Here is a 20737-nt window from a genome sequence, read left to right as displayed (position 1 = left end):
ATCATGAACCTGGTGTCAAATACTAAGTATAAAATGAACTGAAAACTTTTCCAAAAACTGAATCTTCCTTGGCCTTGTTGGGCCTCATTCTGAGAGGGACACAAATACTCAAGAGGAAACTTAAGGTCTTCTTCTCTTCCTAAAGCATACACCTTCCTTTGCACGATGTCCAGGTAGGTCATGTTTTCTTAATGAATAACTAAGCCTGATTCTAAGGTTGGATGGTTTGGGGCCAGCTTGACATCTCATACAACTCTGAAAATGCCAAGAAAGGCAAAAAGAGAACTTGCCCTCTGGGAGCTTAATTCTGAGAGAAACATTATAGGTACATGCAAGACATAATATGGGTCAGATAGAAGTGGAGAATGCATCAGAAACTGGGAGGTCCAAGAAAGGCCTCCTGAAGACAGGAACAGGCTTGAAAGGATTCAGGGAATAAGGAGGTAGTAGTGGAGTGGAGGGTAAAGCAATTCCAAGTATGGAAGCAACCATTGCAGAGGCCCAAGGCAGGAGAGAGCTGGTAGGTCAGTGTAGTTGTTGCATCCAGGGGAGTAAAGTGCTAGAAGACTAGCATAGTACGTAGGGGCTGAGTTGGGTAGCGTTTTATTTTATTTTATATTTATTTATTTAGCTAGCTAGCTAGCTGAGCCAATTGGAGTTGGGTGATTTGCCCAGGATCACACAGCTAGGAAGTGTTAAGTGTCTGAGGCAAGATTTGAACTCAGGTCTTTTTGATTCCAGGGCTGGTGCTCTATCCACTGCCCTACCTACTTACCTTTTACTACAAAACCCTTACACCTTGTGTAGCATTTTACACAGCAGAGGATTTATATTTGATCCTGGAAATAGAGAGAAAGGAGAAAATTCAACCTTGAAAACTGAGTGGAATATGAATTAGAGTATATTCTCCAATGGAAATAAATAATTTGTAGCCCAATAGTGAATATAATGTTGCCCTCCATCTCTTGCAGGAACTCCAGATATTAAAAAAGCTATTAATTTTCACGTTAGGTGTAAGCCCATTAACTCTGCCTCTGATGCCCTTCTGTTAGCCAAAACTTTACAGTCACTAAGCATCAATTCCAGCTTCCTTGACCTAACATTCGAAGCTTCCCAAAATTTGGCCCCATCTTGTTGAACCAATCTGCTTCTTATTTTTTTTCATGAATTCTCCTCTTCAGCCAGAGCTACCAACTGTGTTTCCCATTTCTAAACCTGATGTGATCTTCCTATGAGAGCCGGAAGAGATGGATTCATGGAATAAAGAGGGAATTCCCAAGAAATATCCACTAGTCAGTAGTCCATAGTGTATCTCATATTCTTCATTTAACATGTTTATATGAACTAGCCACATTCCTCCTACTTTTAAGCCCAACTCAGTTCTTTTCTTCCTTTTCCACTTCTCCTCATTTTACAGATCAGTCTGCTTTTGAAAGATGCCAGTACAGTAGACATTAATTTTCCATATCATTTTTCCACTTTTAGCATTTGTCACCTTTTGGCCTTTTCAGGCCATATTCTAGTATCCCTATAGTAGGATCATGAACACTTATTGGCTGCTGCTCTCTAGCAGCCATGCCAGGGATGTGGATAGAGACTCCATCTTCCATCTGTGAGGAAGAACACGCCATCTCTTCCCCTTCTACCTCTGCTTCCCCATTATTCTTTCCTTTTCTTCCTTGGTGGGCCCTGCCCAGTGCCCTGTATATCAAATGGTAGCTTAATTGGCAAGTAAGTTGGACAAGTCCTTTAAGGGAAGTGGATAAGATATTTGGCATCCCTGTTGCCTGAGACTTGTAAGGCTGAGCTTGAGGAAAGTGGGTATCAGCGATTTTATCAGAGCCATGACCAGTTGTGGTGACTGGAGTCTGAGCTAGTAGAGTAGCTGAGCATGGATAGCCCAATTGGGGATATGGGGGAAGGGATTCATGGATTGTCATAAAGTTAAACTAGATGACTTTTAAGTTGCTTTTGAACTTTTAAGAATATGTGATTTTGTGATAGTTAAAATTTTATGAAATGTTTTTACTTCTATATCTATTTGCAGTGTTTTAAGTCACCATTTGAGTGGAAATATGACTGCAGTTTAATTTTTTGCTATTTTATCTTTAATTTGATGTTAATCTTAGCACTGGGAAAAACAAATCAGGATCTAGAATAGTATCAAGTTCAGTGTTGCTTTGGCAAACTAAATGAACTGCATCATACTATATTTCTTATAAAGAATCTAGAATGTAACTCTATCCCCAAAGGGACTGAAGATCTTACAAATTAGTTACATCACTATGTAAAGGCCCAGACAATGTAAAATGGACAGGTGCCATTACAAAGCAAACCTATGGGATTGCTGCAGACAGGAGGAAGTGAGATTGATGAAAGACCCTCGGTCTACCTGCCTACCACACCAGGAAGCAGTTGTGTGGTGCTAGAATCAAACATGAACAGGTCAAGTTTGACAGATACTTAATTGTACTGTAGAAATTTTAAAAACCCTTTGAAATTATTATAGTATTTTAGACAGGATGGTAACGTCATTAAAAAACAACAACGAACACACCTTGAGGTTTTAACCATAATAGTTCCAAGAACTCAGAAGTTGTTTAGTTGTTTTAGTTGTGTCTGATGCTTTGTGACCACTTTTGGGGTTTTCTTGGCAAAGATACTGGAGTGATTTGTTATTTCCTTAGCTAGCCTATTTTACAGATGAGGAAAGTTAGGCAAACAGGGTTAAGTGACTTACCCAGGTCACACAGCTAATAAGTGTCTGAGGCTGATTTGAATTCAGATCTTCCTGACTTCAACTCACCACTCTATCCACTGTACAACTTAGCTGCTCTAGTAGTTATGTCATGTTAAATTTTGACTGTTCCAAGAACTAAAGACAAAAAATTTGTACTAAGAGTTCTACTTAAAAAAAAAAAAAAAAAGATCAGGCCATATGTGCATATTTAAGTGTTGTATTTTAAGTTTTTAAAAAAAATTCCTTGTAAACAACAAAATAAAATTTATTAAATTATTACCCTATCTGAACTCCTCATACCTTTCTACCTCCTATATTCTTTCTGTTAAGTCCTGTCAGCTTGATCTTGGAAAAGAAACATCTCTTGTACATATATGCCCCCATTTTCTGTTCTATCACTGCCACAACTCTAGTCAATCAATCAATCTTATCAATCTTTATTAAGCAACTACCATGTGCCAGGCATTGTGCTAAAAATTCTGGATATAAAAAGAGGTAAAAGACAGTCCCTGCCCTCAAATATAATTATGGGGCAGACTGTATGCAAACAAATATATACAAAGCAAGCTGTGTGCAGGATAAGTAGGAGATAGCTGTCTGAAGAAAGGCCCTAGAATTTAAGACGTCTTGGAGAAGGCTTCTAATAAAAGATGAAATTTTAGTTGAGACTCACAGGAAACCAGGAAGGTCAATAGTCAACATAGGAGGAAGAGCATTTTAGAAATGGAGAACAGTCAGAGGAAATGCCTTGAGCTGAGAGCTGGAGTGTCTTGTTTATGTCAGTTGTCACTGAATCAGTTTTGGGGAGTAGGAAGATTGGAAAGGTAAGAAAATGCTGGCTTGTGAAGGTCTTTGAAAACCAAACAGACTCATCCTCCAGTATCTGGACAATTGCAGGAGCCTGCTGTCCTACCTGAAGGCTCTTCTCTCTCCAGGCTGTCCTCCACTCAGCTATCCAAGTGCCACCTCTCTTTATTCAGTAAACTCCTGTGGTTCTCTAATGCCTTCAGGACCAAATATACAATCCTTTATTTAAGCCACTTTATTTAAGTGGCTCTGTAAAACAGAGCCAATTTCCAGTCTTTGTAAGCTTTATTCTCCATGTACTCTCACAGTTTTGAAACACTGACTTTTTTTTAGGCATTTTCCCTGGAAAAATTTTGCCATTCCTCTTGCCTAGAATGCTCAGTCCTGGTTCCCAACTTCCAACTTTCCTGGCTTCCTTTAAATCTCAGCTCAAATTCCAGTTTTTGTACAAAGTCTTTCCTTAGAGTTCCTAAACATAGTATTCTTTTATCCAAGTTATCCTATAAATATCTTATTTATACATAGTATTTTGCATATTGTCTCCTCCTGGAATATAGTGAATTCATTGGGACAGTATCTTTGACTTTCTTTGTATCATCTGCTCTTAGTGCAGTGCATGATATGTAAATGCTTAGACTTGACATACATATTTGAATGGGAATTTTTTTTAAATGAGCTAGTGATGCTTTGTTAAAAGGGAAAATAAGTAAGCTGAATAATTCAAGTTCTGAAATGAAGCACCTATATATTTGAATCTATGAAATCTAATTACACTTTAGAGTTATTCCATTTCCAGTGGTTGACTTTAGCGTCACATACCAATGAAAAGATGTCCATTACAGAAGAATGTACTTGAAAATGTTAAGATATTGGTGGGACTTCTGTGGCTGAGTTTCTGTGACTTGTCAGTCAAAGGCACCATTCTTAGAAATGCTCTCTCATTAACAACTATTCACGCCCTCCTGCTTCATCCTTACGGCAATGCTAAGACCTTGACAGAAATAGAGACTACATTTCCCAGAACTCGTGGAGCTACATCGCCTCCCATTCGGACTCGATTTCCCAGAATCCATCTTCAGGACGGACTGGGGCGGAGACCTCTGGGAAATGTAGTCCGAGAGTGGAATTTGGGGCGGCTTGAAGTGGTAACGGGTGCGCAGGCGTGATAGCGTGTTGGAACCGAAGTGTAGGACTTTGGACCATCCTTGGTCTAGAGGTAAAGGCCGCTCCGTCGGCTCGCGCTCGCATAGGTGGGGAGATTGAGATTGTGTCTGGAGAGGCCTGCGGGAAGCGGGGGGCGCGGAACCTGACGGCTGGGAAGGGGGTGGAATGTGGAGCAGCTGGGGACCGGGCTTCCCCTCTCTCCTCCCAGGCAGCAGTTACGACTTCTCTCGTGTCCACCCTCGTACGTGTTCTTATCCTTTCGTGGGTCATCGTGGGTGGCGTCGTGCGTGCAGGTGCAAGTGTAGGTCTGGGTCTCTCCGTATCCATCCTTCTGGCTCCCAGGCTGCCAATCCGCAGGCATTTATTTAGCGCTTCCTGAATGCGGGAATCCGTGCCTATAGCTGGGGACTCAAAGATCGAGAGGATCAGGACCGTCCTCAGGGACTCCTGCCCCTCCCCTTTGAGTCCCCTGCCCCAGTGCTCTTTGGACCAATGAAATACACAGAATTGCCGAAGAAACTAATGAATAAAGATCTAGTGGCTTTCCCCTCTTCCAAGTTCACGGAGCCCCTGGTTCAGAAGGGGCTCTCAGCGGTGACCTTCACATTCCCACGTTTCACCCTAGTCCAGACCTTCATCACCGTCTCTGCCCAGCTGGCCTAATTACTCCCACTCATCCCAATCTATCCTAATTGTATTTTATCACTCTTAACTTTAGGCGGAGTGGAGTGATTAGGTCCTTACTGCTCACTCCAGCTAGGGGGCAGGGTAGAAAGAGCTGTGGACTCGGACCTCTGGTTTGTGTCCCGTACAAACTGGCCATCCTACCACAAGCAACACTCCCCAGCCCCTGCAGACTTCAGTTCCCAGGAATTCTTGTAAAAGAGGTGTTTACTCAACCCCTTTTTTCATGCCTTCATTCGAAACGCATTTTATATTAAATGAGATATTTGTAAAGCCTTTAGTACGGTGCCTGGTATACAATAGGTCTTTGGTAAATGCTTGGCTTCTTCCCCTGGTCATCAGATAGATTTTAGGCACTGGGGATACAAAGGTGAAAAAAGAATCCGGTCCCTTCCCTCTAGGAGCTTTTATTCTCCTAGCGGTTATGTGTTAAATGTGATCTTACACTTAGTGGAGAATCACAGTATTCATTTTCTGACTTTCCCAGCTTACACATTGACAGAGTGCATTTCAGTGATCTTTGAATTCTGTATGGATCAATAGTCTGATATGCAGCCAAAGCAGCTAGTATTGGGTTGTAATTGGTGGGGAGAGCACTAAGAAATGACACCTGCTATGATAAGGGGTCCTCTGCCCTGCTTAGTCCACATCTGGAGTATTCTGTTCAGTTGTGGACATCTCATTTTAGGAAAAACATTGGTAAGCTGGGGAGTTTCTAGCCAGAAGGCTTAAGGTGACATAAGATTTGTTGGAGGGATAAGAGATATTTGTGTTGGAGGAGGGAGGATTTAAGAGAAACTTATCTCCACATTATTTGAAGGATTATCATGTTGAAACAGGATTAGGGAGGGAAACACATTAAGTGCCTACTGTGAGCCAGTCACTGTCAAGTGCTTTATAAGTATTATCTTCTTTGATAAGATAAGGGTAGAAGTTGCAAAAGAGTATAAGAAAACCTCATAATAATTAAAATGAATCAAAAGTAAAATAAATTCCTTGGGAATGAATGAGCTCCCCCTCACTGAAAATTTTCATAGATGGCAATGTTTGGATATATAGTATAGAGAAAAGTCTTGTTCAGAAATGCATTTGACAAGATGGTCTTTGAACTCTGATTCCGGATTTTGTGTGTGGATATATTTCTTTTCAAAAGCCTTCCTTCAGACCTCAGCTCAAATTATCCATGATGAAGCCACCTTTTCCCTTATGAAGCTTTTTTTTTCTTCTCTCTCATTGTTCATTTTACCATCTTTCTGAAATCATACTATTTTTTATGTAGTTGTGTATTCTGTAGGAGAATGTAAGCTCTTTTCAGATAACAATTATCTTGTTTTTGTCTTTGGTTCTTTGATGTATTGACCATATTCATTTAATAAATGTCTGTGGAATTAATAACAGAGTGATAGATTTCAGTTCAATGAATAAACATTGCCTAAATTTTAGATTTTACCAGTCTTTTAATTTAAAAAGAATATAGTTTTTGTAGGAATTGAAGTGAAACCATCAACCTATACTTTCTGGTTTCCATACTCTTCCCTTTTTTAAAAACTAGGATATTAGCTCATTTAGTTGTCTTTCTTTTATTAATCTTTAAATGGCATGAAGTTGAAGCTTCTTGCCCTCTTGCTCTTCAAATCCCACCTCTTTTTCTTCATCTTCCCACCTGAAAGTATGAATTTATATTCCCTGAAAGGGGGAGGGAAGGGAATCTGTGTTGGAGTGACAACAGAAAAAGAAAAGGAGACATACTATTGATTGTCCTCATCATTTTAACTTTTATCATGATTGTCATTATTGTCCTCAGTTCATATCTCTAAGTAGATTCTAAACTCCAGGAGAACAGGGACTTGTATTTCATGCTTTCTTGTATTTCAATGCCTATTTCTTCATTGATGGATTGACTACTTACCAATCCTTGAAACTCTTCTGCTTTTTATGACACTGACTTTCCTGGTTCTTTCTTCCTTCATCCCTCTCTAAAGTTTCCTCCTCTGCCTTCTCTTTCTCTCCCCCACTGTCAGGATTCAATAAGGCTCTACTTTCAGCCTTCAGAGCTTCACTTTCTATACAGTTGTTAATAATAAGGACATCCATTGTAAATGGCTTTGATTATGGTTTCTATGCTGATGACTCCCAATCAACACTCCTAATTCTCAACTTTTTTCACTGGAATGCTAGGCTTTTGATGGGGGAATGGAGAAAGAAGGCTTACTATTGGAGAGGAAGATATAACGAAGTCACAGAGTTGGTTGGGGAGGATGCTACTAAGAAAAGAGGGCAGAATTGGAGATAATAAATCTGAAGGGCATTCTTTATAGAGATAATAATTTAATAGATGATATTGGGAACAGATGATATCTTTAGCTGATGGCAATATAAAAAGGCTGAAGGCAGAACCTTGGGAAACAAATCTGTTTGTGGTACAGCCAAATAGAGCTCTTAAGTTCACTGTTTATATTGAGGACAGCATTATCTTGGAATCACCCAGATTTGCAACTTCAGAGTTGTCCTTGACTTTCCCTTGCCTCAATATCCAACCAGTTACCAGATCTTATTTTCAATGTCCATAACATCTGTAGCATTTGGATTCTTCTCTCCATTCAAATGGCCATACCCTAATTCAGGACATCATCATCTCTTGTCCAGATTTGACAATGGCTTCCTAATTGATTTTCTTCTCTTAAATTTCTCCCATCTCCTATCCATTAACCACACAGTTGCTACAGTGATATTTCTTAAAGCACAGGTCTAATCTATCACTTCTTTCCCTCTGATTGATATTTAATGTCTTTCACAAATTAGCCTCAACTTACTTTTCCAACCTCATTATATATAGCTCCCTTTCTTGTGCTCTGAAGTCCAGCCAAACTGACCTTTACTCAGTCAACAAACATTTATTTGTTTGTTTGTTTGGCTGAGGCAATTGGGGTTAAGTGACTTGCCTAGAGTCACACAGCTAGGAAATGTTAATTGTCTGAGAACAGATTTGAACTCAGGTTCTCCTGAAGGGGGAGGGAAACTGTGTTCCCTTTAAAATTATCACTCTGATACTGTGTTCCTTTTTGATCTCGGGCCCTCCTGGGGAAGGCATATCCCCCAGTTAAGTGTAGTTATTCAATTAGAAATCTTGGTCAAAAAGCATCTTTTTTATCTTTTGAGAATGCCAGACCCTTTGAATTCCAATCGGAGATCTGGGCCGGATATAGATAAGCATATAGGCCTGGGAACTTTGTCTTCCTTTTTAACCTGAAACCTGAGCCTCAAAGATTCTTTTTTAAAGGGCAGTTTCTGAACTCACTCTTTGCAGAAGGTCCAAAGCAGCTTGCTCTGCTTCTAGGACCTGCCAGCTGAGAAGGTTTTCTCTTCTCAGAATCAACCTCCATTTCCCTAATAGGACTTTGCCACTAAAGAAGTCAGTCTCTTAGCAAAACTGGCTTCCTATCCAACAATAAGCTTCCATTTTTTGCCAATTAATATTTTGGGTTTCATGAATTATTTCATGAAGAACTTGTGCCGACTAAAAGGGGATTTTAACAACTCTCTGACTGCCACTAACCTTATCACTCCTGACTTCAGGGCTGGTGCTTTGTTCATCTAGCTGCCCTCAACAAACATTTATTAAATGAACACCTGCTATGTGCCAGACACTGTTCTAAGTGATCCACAAACATGACATTTTTTTCTCCTGTCTCTGCCTTTGACAGGCAGTCTGTCATGCTTAGAATGAATTGACTCTTTAACCGAGTCTTTTAGAATCCTTTGAAGAGGTTTTAGATCTCAACTTGGATGCATCTGATAATTTCTACATTTTATTGTTGTTATTATAGCTGCTTGGGTTAATCTCTCAAAATGACCTTAAGTACTTTGTATGTATTTTGTTTATATGTGTAAATCTTGTCTCCCCTCATTAGAATATAAATATTTTGGGTTTAGGAATGGTTTCATTTTTTTTAAAAATTGTGTATCTCCATTGTTTTTTGGTACTTAATAAATGCTTGTTGATTGATTAATTGATAATTTGAAGGCTTAAATTCTAAGAGACACTAAAGACCTTCTAGTAAAGGATATCAGCAGGTTTCAAAGGAAGTGAAAAGGCAGAAAAGTAAGTATACTTACTGGTCCTTGGCTGTCATAGTTTTTAGGACCAAATCTGGAGAATCAGTGATGATCCCGGTCTCAACATTCAGCACAACATCCAGTTCCCCCAAGCTGGTACAACTTCTGGTTCACATGTGGGATAAATGCCTCCTTCATAACTGTTATACCATGGCAGTTCAATGTTACTTACAAAGCCATTAGTTTTAAAGGAAGTCCATTTATTTCATATGTTATATAGGTAACTTTTTTGGTATAGGTTGGACTTAATTGCCATTAAGACCCTTCTGAGTCTCAAATTCTATGATTTTCTGAAATCAGCAAGTTCTTACTGAGATGTATCTGAGAGGTTTCCTGTCTCTGATGTTACAGGAAGGAAAATTCAGGGTATTGACCTGCAAGGATCTGGTCAGATAAGTATGGAGCATGGAAATTTTCAGAAAAAGGCAATGTACTACAAATGTTTAGAGATCTTAAAAAACAAACCAACAAACCTATGAAATTCAGAAAATGGAAAGAGAAAATGATCTTGATTAGTTAAGAAAGAAAGAAAGAGAGAAAGCTGCCAGAAGAGCCAGATATGGAAATTAGTTCCCCAAGTCAGATTTTTAAAAGACATATAAAATATGGAAGGAAAGATAAATAGCCAAGGATGACAACAAGAGGAGCATGGTTCTTAAAGAACTGTGGCAGGAGCCAAAATGAGATGAGGACAGCTAAAAAAGTTAAGAACTACACAAAGGATTTTTTCCCATAGTAATGTTGGGGGCAAAATGAAGATCAAAGAAGGGAAAGACCTCTGTTCAGGAAGAATAGAATTACAGATAACAGACAACAGTGATAAACTTGGACTACTCTACTCTTACTTTTTCCCATTTTTCTTCCATACTCTTTGAACTGGGAACCCAACAAAAAACTGGTTCAAAGGGAATAAAAATCCAAATCAATTGATTGTCAGTGTTGTAGAGCTTTGGAAGATCTTGGAGAAAAGCAAATGTTTCAATTTTGAAAAAAGGAGAAAAAATGGATTTTACAAAATGTGGAGCAGTGAAATTAATTTTGATTCCTGACCCAAAAAGCTCTAGAATGTATTATTAAGAGGATTACATGAGAATAATTAGAAAGGGAAACAGTGATCACTAAAATCTAGCATGGCTACAGCAGTTCATGCCAGCTTTCTTTTTCATATGAATAAATGAGCCAGCATATCATGGTAGATGTGACCATTCTTAGGAAGGCCTAGATTCAAATATGGTTTCTGACACATTCTAGCTATATGACTGTGGATAAGGCACTTGAATTCCTGGGATGTTTTTAGTACCAGTCATTCTTCACACAGAAGAAGTTACAGGTGTATAATTCTATTCTTCACCCTACCAAAAAGATGCTTGAACAGGGGAATGATGTAGCCATTTTGTATGCTGAAATTGTTATACAGCATCTAACAAAGCCTCTCTTGGTGAGCTTGTAGAAGAAGAAGAAGCAGCAGCTAGATCCAAGCTTCTTAAACTGTGGTTTGCTACCCCATAAGAGGTTCTCATAACTGAATTCATTGTGAAATTATGATTTATTATCAGTAAATGTACCTTTTATATATGCAAAATTTTCTTGGCTGAAAAAGGATTGCAAGTGGAAAAAGTTTAAGAAGCCTTGGGCTAGATAATGGTAGAGTTACATGGATTTGGAAGTGGCTGACTGGCCAAAGAGTACTCTAATAGGGTAATAAAAACTTATAAGAAGTTTTCTCATGATTTGTCCATGGTCCTGTGCTAGTCTTTATTTTTGCCAATAATTTGATGAAAATGACAGAGTTTAAAGAGGTAGTTCACATGAGGAATGACAGTCAGGAACCAAAAAGATTGTCAATACTTAGAACAATGGGTTTTACTGAATGAGATCAAATTTAATACAGACAAAAAGTTTTTCACTTAAATTCCAAAAGTCAACTGCCCATATTTAAGAATGGAATAGTGTACAACATCCTAAAGTGAACTTTCCCAGTTAAATGGATTGCAAGCTCAAGCTAAGCACACTAGGTGACAGCAACCTGAAAGGCTGATGCTATTCTATGCAACATTAATAGTGACCCAAAGTCTTCAGAAAATCAAAAATGCTACCATATGGTCAAGATATGTGAAGTTTTATGTTAAGTTCTAGGCATACAATTTAAGAAAGAACTGGAGTGTGTCCAGGAGGAGACCAGGGTATATAATAGGGGACTTCAACCTTCTGGAAAACCTTAAGATAGGGATTGATAAAAGGAATTGGGGATGAGAACTTGGAGATGAAAAGTCTTTGGAGAGACTATGAACTTTTCTGTAGAAAAGGATTAGAGTGGTTCTTTTAGGACCCCAAAATAGGACTTATTGAGAAGAAGTGGCCTTAGTGTCAGAGGAAGGAAGAGAAAATTTAGTGAGAGCTATGCTGAAATGGAATGGGCATCTAGAAGAGGTAATATGGTTTCCCCCTTATTATCCTCAGTCATCAGCCATAAGTAGGATAACTATTTGTTAGATTAAGTAGGTTCTTGTTCAGGTATAGGTTGGATTCAGTGGTTTCTGAGATACTCTGATATAAAGCATTCCTAAGAAGAATATCATATATGATTTTCATGGATAGTCTTGGAATACTGTCATTGTTTTTTAACCACATCTTATATTGTTATCCCAGTTTTACAGATAGGAGATAAGAAGTTATGATTTACCTGAGATCCTATATCTCTATAGGCAGAGCTAAGTGTCCTGATTACTAATTCTGTGTTGTTCCTACTCTAGTGTGTTAACTTTTTGGTGCTCATACCCTGTAGTCATGAGGCAGCTGGGGAAGTCAAAACATTTATTCTTTATTTGTCATGTGAAATAGGGAAGAGAGTGGGAAATATTTTCCCTTGAAAATGATAGATAAGGTTGAGTCTTGTTAAAAATCATATAGCTATCTGTCGTAATTCAGAAACAGGGCTTTTTCCCCTGCAGTACATTGACACAGAGTCAAAATCCCAAATATTAATATTCTTTACCATTTTCTCTGATGTTGAGATTGGGCAAGACAGCCACACCTGTGCTTGTTCTGGCCTCCATCTTTAGAGAGTGTGGAAAAGGTGATAAAGTCCCATTCACCTGAGGTTTCTGGCTTAGTGAGCTTAGGAGTAAAAAGATAAAACCACACTCCTTCATGTCATCTTTCTTTTTCCCCAGCCCTGCATTCTCAAGACTGCCTTTATTTAAGAGGGTAATCAAGAAGAAGAAGAAGGAGGAGAAATGGCTCCCATGTTCCTGACAGCCAGGTCCCAGGTGACTTGGACTTTATCTCTTGAAATTCAGCCCCATTTTCCAGAGTGTATATACTTTTCCTTCCCTCATCAGGGATCTTTTCTATCTAGAATGTGGCCCATCTGGGGATCAGTATCTCTGGTATTCTTGTCTTGGAAACTGGGACCATTGTAAGAAGCATTCCCTGTTGGGGTGTCCCCCCCTTAGTGAAGCCCAGTGATGGGCGCAATGACCCAGAGAAAGGATGTTGTCTGCCGTGGGTCACATTCCTTTACCTTATTCCACACTTCACAGGACTTGTCCCTTATCTTCCTCAGAACCACTCATGTGTCTATATAAATGCCTTTAATTGACTCCCTTTTCCTAGGAATGAGGGGTTTCCCAGTGAACCAGAATTTTTTTTGTTCTAGGAATCAGTTACATTCAAGGATGTAGCAGTGAACTTCACCCAAGAAGAATGGCAGCAACTGAACCCTGTCCAGAGGGACCTCTACAGGGATGTAATGCTGGAGAACTACAGAAACCTCATTTCACTGGGTAAGAATGGCTTTGTCCCATGATTCAGAGTCTGCCCTCTATTAAGAAAATGCTCTTCATTAAATGAAAGTAAACATTCATTAAGTAAGTAAGGCCCTGGAGATATCAAAACAGTCAATGCGATTTAAGGAGGCCTGCTGACTCTGTTGCCAGGCTAATCTTAATCTGTGTGGAGTATAAGAGGAAGATAGTGTGTAGATTAAGTTCTGTTTTGCAAGGACTGTAGATCTTAAGGGATAAGAATGTGTGAGAATTAACTTTTTTTTTTTTTTAATCTTTGAGGATTAGTGAAGGTGTTGATGTGGGACTTCCTACAGTGAACCCAGATCACAAGCCCTCTAGAGATTCATATACCTTATTCATGGGTCTCTGTGAGCAACAAATTCAGTCTTTAGTCAACAAATTGGTGAAGAGGCTCTTCAAACTTAGCTAGCCTGATCCTTGACAACAGCTGCTGATTCTGCCAACAGGCCCCTCTTTGAAACCTTTTCTATCTGGATACAAAGCCTGTCAGTCTGTTCTATTGGCCAAGCCTTCGAGAACTCAGGATTACCTTGATGAAAGAAGCATGACAAGTCTTTAGTGGAGAAATGTTAATAGATGTTTATCGGAAATGTTTTGAACTACATGACTGTTATTTGTGAAGGTGATAGGTCCTACTGTGTGCACAAAAACTAGGTAAAGAATAGGGTCTTGGAGAGGAGAAGGATGTCAAAAAGTTTGAGTGCTTCAAGAATGAAAACAGGAGGATTAGGATACTCTATATAGTAGAAGAGAGCATCTAGGAGGTTCAGTGGATAGAGCACCAGGCCTGCAGTCAGGAAAACCTAATCTCCAATCTGGCCTCACTTATGAGCTGTGTAAACCTGGGCAAATCTTTGACCCTGTTTGCCTCTGTTTCCTTATCTGTAAAATGAGTTGGAGAAGAAAATTATCAACCACTAAAGTTGCCCCAAAAGTGGCTTTTCTTTGCCAAGAAAATCCCAAATGGGGCCACAAAGAGTTGGATACAACTGGAACAATTAAATAATAAAGTGTAGAAAAAGCACACAAATTTAGAAAAACTAGCAAGTGATCAGACCTGGGAAGAGACAAGTGAAATGACATATTACAGACATCAAGAACTCTCTCAAATATCTCAGATGTGAACTGGATAGATAAAATGCGCCAAAGAATATCTAAGGGACCTTGGGGGGAAGTTATAGAACGTCTGTAATAGTCTATGATGAGATAATAGAGTAGAAAAAACTAGATTTTCTTAGACCAGAGATATGGAGAAAAAAATGAAAATAGCTAAAGTGTCTGTTCCTACTTGCAGCTTATGGGGAAATCTGGACCCTAAATAAAAAGGGGCTTCCTATTCTCAGAACCAAATAGGAGGAAGAAGGGAGAAAGGCATATTACAAAAAGCTGTGTGACCAAGATTTGGGGCAAAAAAAAGCTGCACTAAAGAAAGTGTGTGCTTATAAAGGAGGAATTGTTCTCATAAAGGGAGAATAATAAAATACCAGGTAAAAATGGGATTGGGCAAGCCTGTGTCCTCTGTCCTATCATGTTCTGAGGTAGGCAACATGGACTAAATGGGACAGCTCCTTCAAATTCTCATGTTATATAAGCCTATATTTTCCCTTGTCTTGTAGAAAAATGGGCATAGGACTGACTTCAGGGACAGATTCAAACCGTTTTGTTCCATTCCCTTCTCTCTAAACAGGGCTTCCCATTTCTAAACCTGATGTGATTTTCCAATTGGAGCAAGGGGAAGAGCCTTGGATATTTGATTTACAAGGAACTGAAGAAAAAACAGTCCCAAGAAATACTTCTCTAGGTAAGTTAAAGGAGGAAAGGGAAGGGAAATAATTATTTATATGGTACCTACTATGTGTCAGGCACTGTGCCAAGCACTTTTCTACAGATATTTTATTTGATGTTTACCTTGTGAAGGAAGTACTTTCAGTTTTTATAGTTTAAAAAAAAATTTTTTTTTAACAGTTTTACAGTTGAGAAAATTGGGGCAGACAGATTAAGTAATTTGGCAGGATCACACAGGTGACTGAGGCTGAATTTGAACTCAAGTCTTCTTGTTTTAAAACCCAGGTTGTGCTACCAGCTGCCTGTGAATGAGATCCAGATGGATGGGACTCTGTGGAAATAATAGCCCAGATGTTTAATAAGGAAGATATTAGTTACTCCAAAGATTGCTGACATTGTTATTATAATTGACCTAGTCAACAAAGGTTTTTTACATTTTATGACTTAAGAGGGTAGAGGAAAGTGTCTTTCAAATGTTATTCCTGTGTTTTTCTTTTTGTATTGTCATCTTCCAGCTTTCTTCCTCTTTATCTTTTCCAAAGACCACCCTTCCTTATTCACTCACATTTTATCTTCTCATATCCATTCTAATTCTTATTTTTTCCTTGATATTTCTACCCATTACCTTCCCTTCCATTTAAAGATGACCACAATAATATATTACCATATTCCTGGATGGGTTTCCTCGTATTTTCTGTTTATATTGATCAGAAAGACAATCATTCACCTACCTCTATCTCCAGGCTTCCTGATTCTATCCTCTGCTTCCCTCTCCTCTCCTTTTCCTTGACTTTCTACAGTTTACATGAGCGGAGATTTGGAGATTTGCCTAATAACATGAATACTCAATACTCATTATTTTTGGTTTAATTATTATATTTCAACTAGAGAGAATACTCTGTCCTTATCATATATTACATTTGTATGTTCTCTTAGTTTCCAGCTGGGAATATATTCCTGAATTCCAGAAATCAGTTCCAAAGCAAAACATTTCTGAAGAAGAAGGATCACCAGACACATTAACAGAAAGAATTGGAGGAGAGATTTCTGTATCTGAGGACAGATTTGAGAAGCAGAGAGAAAACTCTGAAGGAAAGACAAAAGAAAAATCCCTTTCTCATGAGAAAAGTTTCAAGCAAATATCAATAACTCCTACCAAAATCAACACTAAAGAGAGAGGCCATGAATGTAATCAGTGCAGGAAATCCTTTTTTGATCGTTCTTCCCTTAATCGACATCAGAGAACTCATACTGGGGAGAAACCTTATGAATGTAAAGAATGTAGGAAAACCTTCAGCCATAGCAGCAGCCTTCGGAGACATGAGATGACCCACACAGGAGAAAGTCCCTATGAATGTAGTGAATGTAGGAAAGCTTTCTATGACCGTTCATCTCTTGCTGTGCATGAGAGAATTCATACTGGAGAGAAGCCATATGAATGTGATGACTGTGGGAAAGCCTTCTTTGACAGATCATCTCTCACTCGACATCAAAGGATTCATACTGGTGAGAGTCCCTATGAATGTAATGAATGTGGGAAAGCCTTTAGTCAAAAAAGCATACTTACTCGACATCAGCTAACACATACAGGAGAGAAACCTTATGAGTGTAATGAATGTGAAAAAGCATTCTTTGGCCTCTCATCCCTTATTCGACATCAAAGGACTCATACTGGAGAGACTCCCTTTAAATGTAATGAATGTGGGAAAGCCTTTTTTGATCGCTCATCCCTTACTCAACATCAGAAAATTCATAGTAAAGAGAAGCCTTTTGAATGCAATGAATGTGGGAAAGCCTTCAATCAAAGAAGTCATCTTAACCGCCATCAGAGAACTCATACTGGAGAAAAACCCTATGAATGTAGTGTATGTGGAAAAGTTTTCAGTAGCAAGTCATCTGTTATCCAACATCAACGACGTTATGCCAAAGAATAACCCTGGGAATATTATGAATTTGGGGAAAACTTCATTTATCCTTTTCACTTTATTCTATTATCAATATTTAAGTTGACCCCATTGAAATATTAAGATGGGGCTATCTATCTTAAATGTTTCTTAAATCTGCTACCCTTTCTGGTTATTATTCTGTTTTTTCTACTTTCTTTTGCCTCCTAATTTCTTGAACAAATGGCATAAAGGTACCATATCATAAATTGAGACTGACATCTTTTTTTTCTGAGACAGTTGGGGTTAAGTGACTTGCCCAGGGTCACACAGCTAGGAAGTGGTAAGTATCTGAGGCCAGATTTGAACTCAGGTCCTCCTGACTTAAGTCAGGACTGATGCTCTATCCACTGTACCACCTCACTGCTCCTAGACTGACACATCTTAAAAGCAAAATGAGGCTCTAAGGACACCACCAAAACCAGTCTTCTCTAGTCATTGTTAGGGCTCATCAAAAAGGGAAAAATGGTGAGAGAACACAGATACTGAAAGAGAAATTCCTCATAAACATACATGTTTCCTTATCTGATCATATGTATTGAGCCCCATACTAACTAATGGGCTTAGAGCTCCAAGCTTTAAGCTTGGAAGCCTCCACCTAAAGCAGAAAGCATCAGCCCTTTAAGAACCTGGAAACTTACATCAGGACTATAAATACTTTCAGTCCATTGTGAAAAAAGTACTCAGTCAACATAAGAGCCTTCTAGCTCTTCTCATAACTTCTTTCTGCTCTAACTCAACAACTATCTTGGGATTTAACTCTTGATTCCTGATTTGGCTCTTTCCATATGCTGATTCTTAGGCTGCCAGGTTTATTTGGACGTTGGCCCTTTTAAACTTCAGTTAACATAAACTTCAGCTTTCAGATCTCCTATCTCTGATCCACTGTTTAACAGCTTCGAGGCCTATTCAGTAGTAATAGATATGATACTAAACTGAGCAATTGCCTCTAATTCCTATCTATTGCCTCTAGATTCTTATTCCTCATTCATATTTTAACCCTTTATGCTCTACTAAAACTTTTAAAATTTAACTGTGATTTTCTTTTATCAAAATTCAGTGGCCTATTATTATTTATTACCTGTTGCTTCTCTACTTCATATGACACTTTTAACTGCTGCTTTCAGACCATACTTTCATGACTCCCATGTTAATGGGACACTGTTCTTTTTTCTTTCTTGCTTATAGCTAATTTTTCTCTAAAGGTTGGCCTTTATTTTCCTCTCTCCAAATTTCTCCCTTAGGAAATACTACTTAATGATTTGGGTCAACACCATCATGTTTATCATTCTCAGTTCATCACTGATGTTGCAGTCCTGCTAATGAACACAAGTTAAGAGATTCATCTGGCCAGACAACAAATCCCACCAATAAACCAGCATTCTCCCTGTTCTCCATTTGTTCTGTACATAGAACTTCAGCAGTAACTAGTCAATCTCATTGAAAGCTGTTTGAGTTTGAGTTTATTTTCATGCCATTACACATGAATTTTGGCCAAGTATAGGATGCAAGGGGCACCAAGCTGCCAGATTCAAGAGGCACCAAGCTGCCAGATCCAAGGGGACAGACAAGAGAGCATATCCGTGAATGTGAAGACAAGTCCAATGGGGCAGGTGAAAGTGGGAAACCAGATATATCAAAACCATGAGATGACTGGTTTGAAGAAGGTTCTTTGTTCTTTATAACTGATATGAGTTGGCTTGTTATAGAGCCAGGTCATTGTGGCTTTCTTTTAAATTGGCAGAATGGGGTGACAGCCATTCCTCCTTCTGGCATCTTAAAGCTAAGTCTTTTATGTTCTACCTTCTTGATCTCTTACCTGTGCTCCTGTCATCTACTCCTAACTACTGAGGTAAATATCAACCCCTTAATCATTTTAAACCCAGAAGACAAAGACTCAGATTTCCTGGAATATTCCTTTGTGAAACAACTACTACTAGAAATACAGGTTGGCAACTTCTGCACTTGTAGAAATAATAATAGCTACACTGATATAGCACTTTATACTTTATATACTTTACAGATATCTCAATCCTCACCACAATCTAGGGGTGTAGGGGCCATTATTCTCTCCATTTCACAGATAAGGAAATGGAGGCAAACGGGTTAAGTGGCTTGCCCAAGGTCATGCTGCGGCACATTTGAATGCAGGTTCTCCTGACTCCAGTGGTGCTCTGTGCACTATGGCACACCTAGCTGCCCCAGAATACTAAGAAGTTCAATGGTATACCGGGCTCATACAGCTAGCTAGGATGGTTCAAAGACAGGAGTGGAGCCTAGCTTGTCTTAATCCGAATGCCAGTTCTGTCCACTATGCTGTGTTTCATTTCATTATTAATCTAACAAACACATCAAAACCAAACTTGTTACCTTGGATGTCCCAAATCAGTCTGACTTCCCAAATAGCCATTTCTATTTCTGGCCACGATGTGCTATTTCCTAGTTCAAAGGCTGGGTTCATTTTGGACCAAGGCCAAGTTCTTTCCTTGCATTCCAATAAACACTGTCCAATTAAGGTCCTTAGTCCCTCATGTTGTTCTATTGTGGACTTCCTAAATTCTTTACCTTGAGGCTCCCAGTCCATTCATATAGCTGCTTGGTTAATTTTACAAAACACCACCAAGATTATTCCTCACTAGTTCAGAAACTTTCACATGGTCTTTTCTGCCTATAAGATTAAGTTCTGACTCAATTTAATATTCAAGTTCCACAATCTGGTGCCACCCAGCCTATCCAATGTAATTCCTCCTCTACCTAGAGCTCCATGTTAATCCCTGACCCTCCTCACTTGCACTGTTTCTGATTTTTGGCTCACAGGAATGGATGTTTGTTTTGCCTGGATTGTCCTCATTATCCCACCTCTGCCCACTACAATCTTGCTGCTCCAAGATTCACTCCAAATTCTAGTTCTTCATAAAACCCTTCCTGATTCCTTCACCTGGAAACAATTTCTCTCTCTTCTGCACTATTCTAGCTTTCATTTGTACACAGAAAGCCTTATTTGTATTATTCCTTTTATAGAGGCAGTGTGACAAAGTGGAGAGTTTTGTACTTTGAAGAAGATCCGAGTTTGAATCTTGTCCTTAACACTTTCTACTTGCTGGATGATCAGTCACACATAAGTCACTTCCCTAACCCTCAGTTTGCTTATCTCTAAAATGTGGGGAAGGAGATAATAATATTTATTTCACAGAGCTATGAAGCTTGAGTGAGAATGTATATAAAACTTTATAAAAAGTATTATATAAATAAATGGTAGCAATTATATCCTGTCTTTATTTTTAATTATTGTTATACAGAAGATCATAGATTTAGAACTAGAAAAAAATCTTAGAGACTGTCTAGTCCAATCCCTTCATTTTACAGATGAGGAAACTGAGGCAGGCCCCAATCCCATATCAGTCTAAGTAACAAGTGGTATAGTATTTGTGTCAGTCAGAGTACCAAGTCCTTTAATTTCAAAATAACCTGATTAGAAGGAGTCAGGACTTTATTGTTTTCTCAGTGCCTTGAAAATAGTTGGTGCTCAATAAATATTTGTGGAATAAATGAATGACTTGTTGCTTTCATATCCAATTGGCCATCACTTCCTTTTGACCTTGATTTGCTTATTTCTGTGCTTTTCCTCTGCCACCAGCATAGAGCCTTTTGGTTTCCCTGCTTCTAATTCTGTCCCCTCTTCATGTGTC

General features: G+C 38.8%; 1 protein-coding gene across 3 annotated transcripts; it reads left to right on the top strand.

Annotated features, from left to right (window-relative positions):
* The first annotated feature begins 13 nt into the window (after positions 1-13).
* Positions 14-20597, top strand: LOC127548387 (zinc finger protein 2-like). Of its 3 annotated transcripts, none has more exons than XM_051975784.1 (5): positions 14-173; positions 12685-12780; positions 13170-13296; positions 15008-15121; positions 16042-20597. In XM_051975784.1, the coding sequence occupies exons 2-5, from the start codon at positions 12748-12750 to the stop codon at positions 17037-17039; spliced, it is 1272 nt and encodes a 423-aa protein (XP_051831744.1). In that variant the 5' UTR covers positions 14-173; positions 12685-12747; the 3' UTR covers positions 17040-20597. The 3 variants fall into 3 exon arrangements, with proteins under 3 accessions (XP_051831744.1, XP_051831743.1, XP_051831745.1); XM_051975783.1 differs by lacking the exon at positions 14-173 and adding an exon at positions 4670-4763; XM_051975785.1 differs by lacking the exons at positions 14-173; positions 12685-12780 and adding an exon at positions 4670-4763.
* The last annotated feature ends 140 nt before the right edge of the window (positions 20598-20737 follow it).

Source organism: Antechinus flavipes, chromosome 2, assembly GCF_016432865.1.
Source record: "Antechinus flavipes isolate AdamAnt ecotype Samford, QLD, Australia chromosome 2, AdamAnt_v2, whole genome shotgun sequence".
Classification (NCBI taxonomy): Eukaryota; Metazoa; Chordata; class Mammalia; order Dasyuromorphia; family Dasyuridae; genus Antechinus; species Antechinus flavipes.
This window is presented reverse-complemented; position numbering and strand designations above follow the sequence as displayed.

Excerpts from the sequence above, each read along its gene's own strand:
- LOC127548387 (XM_051975784.1), top strand. The coding sequence starts at position 12,748 with ATGGCTCCCATGTTCCTGACAGCCAGGTCCCAG. Across the intron at positions 12,781-13,169 it reads TCCTGACAGCCAGGTCCCAG|GAATCAGTTACATTCAAGGA; the intron begins GTGACTTGGACT and ends TTTTTGTTCTAG. Across the intron at positions 13,297-15,007 it reads CAGAAACCTCATTTCACTGG|GGCTTCCCATTTCTAAACCT; the intron begins GTAAGAATGGCT and ends CTCTCTAAACAG.